At 43.1% G+C, this 8,533-nt stretch overlaps 1 protein-coding gene across 1 annotated transcript in view; it reads right to left on the reverse strand.

Moving 5' to 3' along the window:
• ASAP1 (ArfGAP with SH3 domain, ankyrin repeat and PH domain 1) overlaps positions 1-8,242 on the reverse strand; it is a 400,440-nt gene extending 392,198 nt beyond the window's left edge. The window contains 3 exon segments of the mRNA XM_044669204.1: positions 6,851-6,977; positions 8,005-8,191; positions 8,194-8,242. Coding sequence (XP_044525139.1) covers positions 6,851-6,977; positions 8,005-8,191; positions 8,194-8,242 — 363 coding nt within the window.
• Positions 8,243-8,533: the final 291 nt, after the last annotated feature.

Genomic DNA, 8,533 nt, shown 5'->3' on the forward strand with positions numbered 1-8,533 from the left:
CATAGTTTTGAGGTTCCTTTTAATAAACATTAAGTGCCTATGATGTAAAACACACAGTGTAGGTACATATCCCATTCCATCCTCTATATATCATATTGTAATGATTCCTACATTGTAGCTAAATAGCTGCTCCAATGCCAAAGGTATGTTTGCCTAAAAGACTATTTTACAAAGAACTCACATAAGGCAAGTGCTCACACGCAGGTCAGAAGTAATTACAAGGACACTCTCCAGGTCTTTCTGAAGAACTCTGATATCAATTGTGAGACATAGGAAGCTCCAGCACAGGATTGTTCAGAATGACATCCCCACATCAAAGAAGGTGCCAAGCTCAATGTGCAAAGCAGAATTGTAGAAGCTCAAAAGAAATACAAGATAGAGACATTTAGAGACATCTCCATCTCAAATGTTCATATGAGTTATTTGTGCCTTACCTGTGGTAAAGTTTGTATTGGTCTGATCAGCTACAGTTGGACACACTACATTGACCCCAACACAGTGATATCATTTAGGTCCTGCTTCCAATATGAACTAATCAAAATTTCATGACAAAAATTCTACATTAGTTTTTTTTATAAATATGTACTTTTTCTAATGTTAAGCATCATTTTTCTCAACAGTTCTTTTAATTACATTCTGATCAACAGGGAACAATATAGGCATTAAGAAAAAACACACTGATATGCAAGTATATCTGTTTCACTAAACAACATCAGTAAATTTAATGAAAGATAAATTCCTGGCATTTTTTTAAACCTATGTCCTCATACACATTTAAAAAGATTACTTCCTATCTTTTCCATTTTCCACATTCTGCCAGAATGCATACTTGTTTATTTCACTCTTACCAGATATAAAATTACTTGTCCAGTAAGATTTATTAAGTTAAAACAGTGTTGACAATGCCCTTTTTCTGACTAAAACATTAGTGAAGAGAATGATGGGAATTTCAGGCCAGGTAGAAAAATGTCAGGATTATAATTGGAAGGGACTTCAGAGGTCATCAGTGCAAAGACTAGCCAAATCATTTATCCTGCCTAGTATATCTCTATATCTCTGAAAGGGGGTCACTAAATGAAAAGGACCTCACTATTTTCTGGGCAGCTCCAATTATTATAAAGTATTCCATATTCTGAGGAGAAATTGGCCACCCTGAACCTTCCACCCATTGCTTCTAGTTCTGCCTTTCAGGGTCAAGCAGAATTAAGTTTCGTTCCTAATTCATATTCTACATGCCAGCCCTACAAATACTGGAAGAAAGTAATTATATATTCTTCCCTGAATTACCCTCCCCTCCAACATTCTAAGTCTTTATTTACTTTAAACTAATATCCCCATTTCCCTTCAACCTATTTCATTTCCCTTCTCTGATCCTCATATGGAGTTCTTTAGGTTTCTTCACTATCTTAATTGCCTTCTTTTTGGATGTGTTTTTGCTTGCCAATGTATACCTTCTAAAATACATCTCTCAGAATGGTAACTGACACTTCCTATATAGTCTTACCAGGTTAGGGTACAGTAGGATTCCTCTTTCATTCACTACACATTCTAGTCTAAGATCACAGTGTCTATTATGGCTACCACATTCCACTACTGATTTATAAAATCTACATGAACTGTATATCTTTCCTACTATGTACTTAAGAAGTTGATTTTAACCCAACTGTAGAATTTTATATTCATCCCTATTAATTTCATCATTTGCTTCAGCTTTTTTTTTAGCTCATTCAGATTTTTTCCTTTTTTTTTTCCTGAGAGGGACAAGAAGGTCCTGATTTTTTTTTATCAAATATTATTATATCATCTTCAAATTAAATAAGTCTGTTATTCAAGCCTTTTCTTAAGTAACTAGTATTGACTACTCCCTCACCCCCTTATTTCTTATCTGGCTATATTTCTTAGGCACTTTTATACCTTTTCCAAGCCCTAGGAGGCTCTTTTTTGAGATAATTTCATCATCCTGTAAGATCGGATGGGCTTGGTACTCTCCACCTCATCACTAGTCTCTGATCCCTTTGGCTGAAAGATGGATTTATGAACTTCAAAACCTCCACTTGAGAGAGCTCAGCTCAGAACCTATCATTTCTCACTCGACAGCAAAAATTTGGAGCTTCTCTGCCTGATTTCTCCACCATTCTCCTCAGGTATACCTTGGGTACCTCTCCTCCCTGTCCCTTTTCTGCTTCCTTTTGTGTATTGTCTTTCTCGATTAGATTGTAAGGTTCTTGGTTTTCACTTTAAAAAAATTGTTTAGAACAGTGCCTGACACATAGTAAGCATTTTTTAAGTCTTTTTTGACTAGGTATAACAAGGCAAAGGGAAGAGTTAAATAGAACTCTACTAGATAAATCTCTCTAAGTTGAAATAATGAACAGCTGACCTCAAAAACACTTTGGATCAAATTAAACAATCATTTCTGAACTCAAACTATTGTTGGTAGAGAATTTGTCAAATACTTTGCTGAAATCCAAAGGCTTGGTTTTATATTTCCTTTTAATTCCATCTAGCTTTAGGAACAAACCTGAGGGAACAAAGGATGGCACCTACAGTGTCCTGAATATATAACATGCTCTAAACTTTAGGCATGTTATGTTTCTCTTAGTCCATTATCCTGATTTCAGTGTCTTCCAAGTCCTAAACCTCAGAAAGAAAAAATAAAATCAAATCATTCTTATTTCTTAAATCCAAGAAAATTTGAGTCTATGCATTTCAGAAAGGTCTTGTTGTTCAGTCATGTCCAAATCTTCATGGCTTCATTTAGGGTTTTCTTGGCAAAAATACTGGAGTGGCTTGCCATTTCCTTCTCATAGGCGAAGAAACTGACAAATAGGGTTAAGTGACTTGCCCAAAGTCACACAGCTATTACATGACTGGGACAAGATCTGAACTCAAGGTTTCTTGATTCTAGGCCTGGTGCTCTATCCACTATGCTCCTATTTCAGCAAGTACATTGATATAATTTCCAATCGGATAGAGATAATGTGAAGTACTGGAAAGAACAGTGGAATGTGAGTCCAAAACAAACTTGGGTCACAGGTCTATCAATACGGAGCTGCATAGCCTCAGGTAAGGCACAGTATTTCTTGGCATGTCACTTTCCTCATCTGTTTTTTAAAAAAAGAGTATTCTAACATTCAATGAGTTCATTTCAAATCTTAAAAGGAAGCCACTCCTTTTATCTTTGGCTTAAAATTTTTCAGGAGGTGCTAAATTTCCTTCAGTGATCTGCCTCCTGTACTTGCAAGTGTTACTCCCTATGACTGTCCTCATCCTAGCAATTTATTTTCCTCCACTGAAAAATGGAAGTACTCTGAGTTACTTATACCTCATAACTTCTAATAGTCGTGGATAGAGCAGCTCACACCACTGTGCTGGGGCTGAACAAGCAAGCAGAACCTTGGCTTCTGGTTAGGAAAACAGCCCCCTCCCCCCCAGATAAAACTCCAGCTCCACGACAGCTCATAAATTCCAAACCCCAACCACAAACTATTCGTTATGACAGGCTGACAAAAAATTCACAATTGGAATAAGAAGGTAAAAAAAATGCAGAAGCAAAAAAGAAAAAATTCAGAAGTGAAAATTCTACTTGTTGTCACTATGTATTCCTGACCCACTTACAGGATACAAAGAGATTTAAAGGGAAAGTTACAAGAATCATCCTCTCAGGCCTGGGCCCTTTTAACTAATAAGACATGCCAGGAAGATTCAATGAGGGCCCAGGAAGAAATGGCTGGGGAGAAGGATTGGTGGCCTGCAAGGTGCCTTCCTCTGACATTAAGTAAGAAGGTGATCAAAGATAATAATGAAAAAAGATAAAGAGGAGTTGAGGGAATCAAATAAACAGTACAGGCCAGAAAGGGTTAAATGAATTAGGGATGCCAACCTGAGAATGCTGATACAATATTACAGTCTGGGTTCATCTAAGTTAGCAGTCCAAAGCTCAGAAGCAAAGAGAAGCTCTGTAAAATATACTAAGAACTAAGAAAAAGAAAAATAGAGAAGTCCAAGTTTCCCAAACTATACACATATATATTATATATACACATACACACACATATACATATATATGAATCAGATCATTTGGTGGAAAAGGGACTCAAATCCCTTCCCCCTCCCCAGAAGTTTCCAAAAATTCCAAGTCCTAAGAATAACTAAATAAACAACTCAAGACTGTTCATAAAATTTCCAAAACACCTCATTTCATGAAAAATATGCCAATTCTCTTTTGCTAACCAAATAAAATCATTCCTTATAATTCAGAGGCAGTATGAGGACAGATAAAGTGGCAAGAAGGAGAAAGATCATAAATATATTGGTTCACAATCTCCCTGTAAAAAATAAAAACTACAAATTCTATAATTTTGCAGAAAATCTCCAACCTTTAGAAGTTTGCATTTTAATAAGACAATTTGATGAGGATACATTTTCTAACTGTTCCAGTTTGGTTGTAGGAAGTGGAGTGGTAAAAATCATTTCATTATTATGGTCTCTCAACTATCCATTAAAGGCTACATTTTGAAAACATGCATATATGACAAATACTTTATATTTCTGAAACTTTAAACCAGTTTCCAATGATCTCTCTTCCCACCAAACTCATGGACCAAATAGCACTTGTAGACAGAATTTGTTCTTCAGTCTAACCTTGAAAAATAGAATTTTTCACCATAAAACCATGCAAAAACTATGCACTCTTTTTGAAGTTCAAGTTATCCCCTTGCTCAAAATTAGCAGTGTGAATGGGGGCAGCAGCATGCAATTGTATTTTAGCCCTCTCATTTCCTATCATGATGCAAAATAGGCATGTGTTCTCTCATAGAAGAGACCCTTAATTTACTCACTTCAGGAACTTTATCACACATGGGACAAACAGAAAACAGCCACCCTATCTGTTTGTGCAGAGTCAGAAAAGCTGAGTGACAACTCTATTAGTGGCTGTAGAACTTATCTAAAGGAAAATGACAGCACCATCTAATCAGCCAGAATCCTTTTAAAGGCATATATAATTTGAAGAGAAGTGATGAGAAAACTTGCTCATATAACAGCATGTTCCTGTTTATCTCAGTGACCTGAAGGGCAGAACAGTAAAGCACTGAATGCACGGCAACACTGTTTAATAAAAGGGCTATTAAAAAAGGTTGTGGCAAGTCAAAAGTCTGACAACTTATAAAAGACAAAATATAACTATTGCATTTAGGATTAAAATGAAACTTGTTAATTGCTACTTTTCCACTCATCTTTAGGGTTCATCACCTAATGTTGATATGATTCTAGATGCACTTTTAGGAGCATCATCTACAATTGGGAGCAGAGGCTCCAGATAAAATCTAAGCCCACTGACTGGAATGCAAACACCCACAGATGCTCAGTTATGGGGACTCTTTCTTAAAATTCAGAACTGTGCTTTTTAAAAGAAACCACTACCTCTTAACCTGGCTTAAAGTCAATTTGAAAGATTTGGTCAAGATCGGCCTGTCCCTAATATACCTGTCCACAGAGGCAAAAGCTAACTGATATTAACGATGTGTTAACCAACGTAAGCCTACAACAGGGAAAAAGATCCCCCAAACCTCAAAGAAGCAAACCACAGCAATAAACCACCCAGTGAAAATATAAACTTTCTTCCCATCTTTCATGTATAGCCACTTTTCCACTACTTAAATACCATTGGGGGGAAGGAGGAAAAAAGAGGTGTTAACTGTGGCAAATGTGAAATCATACTGAACTTCATGCAAAATGCCCCTTTAAAGTGCAGTCTTACTTCCCTACATTACCTCCTTTCATCATTCCATCTTGACTCACTCATTTCAAACTCAACAATCCAATTCAACAAACATTAAGTACCTACTGCGCGCAAGAGAGCTGTGTGCCAAGGCTATGGGAAGGATTTCATTTTATAGAAAGTCACCTTTCAGTGGTTGCAGGCCACCCAACCCCTCCCCCTCTCCATCATCCCCTTCCAGAAGGGCTCCTAGAAGAGAAGCGGTTCTGCATATACCCACTCTGCCTCTGTCCTTACGTCAGGCCATTTTCCAGAGGCGGCAGCAGCCACCAAGAAGGTGAAATATACCATACTATAGTGCAATGAGTCCTTCTAGGTCTGCTTATCTTTATATACAAAGCAAAATAAAATGGTATTTAAAGGCAAGTCAGGATGGAATCTGTCTGCACAGACACCTAATTCTCACAGCCACACTTTCGAAGGGAGCAAGGAGATATATTAATAGTACAGTAGAGCCAGTCACTGAGTTTCTTCTGCCTACTTCTTTAGCATTTTCCAGTATGCTTTCTTTTTCCCTCCTCAATCAAACCGATTAAATCTTCCCTAACCAAGTCAGACATCAGTGTATGGCATTATAACTAAAATCTCATCTCCCACCTTTTAAGTGAGGGCGCCTGGGTTCCAGTCCTCTCCTCCTTCTGTCCCTTGGGCCCCTGAGTGCTTAGGTGTTGACACGCTGGAACGCAACCCCAAGGCCTGCCTTCACCCCAGAAAACCCCCTTCATCTCTGGTTAGAACTCTCACACCCATTCCAAAATTGCCCTTTTGTTGTTCTTTTTTAGTTTCAACCTGGGCGGAGAGATGCGGGCTTCTCTTGGGGTTCGAATCCACTCCCCCTCCCATTTTCTGGCCCCTAGGAAAAATTATCCCAGTGCCAAAACAGCCCCGTGCAAGCAGACGCAAAGCTTCAACCTCGCGCTGGCCCACCCATAACCCACCCCGCCCGGACTCCTAAGTTTGCACCCAGACACTTGCAAAAGCAAATGCGCTGGGAGAGACCGGAGTTGAAAGCTGAGGGGCATCCAGGGTGGGTGAGGGAGGGAAGGGGGCCAGCGCGGTAGTCATTACCTCTTCTAGCAGTGTGACCGTGTTCCTGCAGTTGTGCAGCCGGGTGGTGAAGCTGGACGTGGTGGGCGAGTTGTAGTCCTCGGTGGTCTCGGCGATGAACTCGGACACGGAGATCTGGTCCGGCATCCTGCCCAGGAGGCGAAACACAAGCGGAGGTTGGGGAGATGAGTAACAATGAAGCCTCCCGGAGACTCGGAGAGGCGGCTCATGAACACCCCCAGCGGAGAACCGAACCCGTCCGTCCGAGAGAGCCCCGCGCCTGCTGCGGGCTCCCGCTGCTGTCTCTCACCCAAACCCGGCGCGGCCGCCTGCTGCCCTCCACCCTGGCCGGGGGCTGCTGCTGGGGCTGCCGGGGCCGCGGTCGTTGGCGCTAGCTCCGGGGGCGGCTCGCACTCAGTGGACGCTCCGGGCAATCCTGCTCCCGGGCGAGCAAGGCTGGGGAAGCTGGCGGGGCGAGATAAGTGAGATGGGTGCAGCCAGGGAGGGAGGATCAAACCAGCCAGCAAAGGAAAATGGGGGAGAAAAAAGAAAAAGAAAAGAAAGAACCCCTTCAAACTCCGTGTGGAGCCACGGCTGCAGGAGGAGGGGGGGACCTGACCCGCCTCTCTCGGCTCATCCCGGCGGCGGCTTCTCCGCAGCAGCTAGCACCCGGCGCGCAGAGGAGGCAGCGGGGGGAGGGGATGCAGGCTAAGAGGACAGCCTGACCCTAGGATCAGCCGGCAGGGGAGTCCTGCTTAGGAAACCGGGGAGGGCGGGAGATGCCAGCGAAGTTCTCCCCGTTTCTTCCCAGGGCTGCCCCGAGACTCTGACAGTCGAGAGCAGACTGAGCACACTCTTCTAAAGCGCCTCTCCCGCAACAGTCACGGGGACAAACAAGGAAGTGCTCTGCGCAGGCGCCAGAACCCTCGCTCCCCTCAGCTTTCCCTCCCTCTCTCCCCCGCGCCACCCCCCCTCCTCTCCATCCTAGCCACGACCTCCCCCCTAATGTCTCCCCTTCCCTCCCCACCCCACCCCCGTCCGCTTGCATCTCCCAATCCCCTTCCTTACGCACGAGGCTTCCCAGCGCACTCATCCACCGTCCCCACCCCCTGACTTATTACCCCAGCCCAGTTCTCCGTCCCCCGCGCGCTTCGGCTCGCGCCTCCGAATCTTACCCCGGGGACGGAACGCGCTTCCTCGCTCCCAGGGATTCTCCCGGGGGAGGCGCGAGGCTAGGCTTAGGAGCCGAGTGGGCAGCAGAGAGCAGGCCAGCTCCAGACAAAACCGAATGTAGCCCTCTAGTCCCCGGTCCAACCTCTCCCCCTCCTACCCATATGAGTTTGTGGGTAATGTTCCTGCGGCCCAGGGGGCTGGGGCTGAGGGAAAGATTACTTCATCCTCTAATGGTTGCATTTTCATGAACGTTTTCCAAAGGGGGGCTGAAAAGTTAAACACCGAGAAATGTATATGCAGAAAGGGGAGGCGTCAGAGGTGCCTGCAATTATGAAAGGCCGTGTTTAGTTTAAAGGGGGCGAAAAGTGGAGGGGGGCGCTTGTCTTGTGTAATGAATGATGAGATGTCACTAAATACGCTGTGTGGTTGGTCCTCATTCCACTCAAAGCTTCCTTCCTACTCGCCCCGGCCGCCGCCTCCCATTCTCCCTTCCTCCTCATCCCCCCCCCCAATCCCTTTTTTCTGGGTGCA

The sequence above is a fragment of the Gracilinanus agilis genome, chromosome 1 (genome assembly GCF_016433145.1).
Source record: "Gracilinanus agilis isolate LMUSP501 chromosome 1, AgileGrace, whole genome shotgun sequence".
Taxonomy (NCBI): domain Eukaryota; kingdom Metazoa; phylum Chordata; class Mammalia; order Didelphimorphia; family Didelphidae; genus Gracilinanus; species Gracilinanus agilis.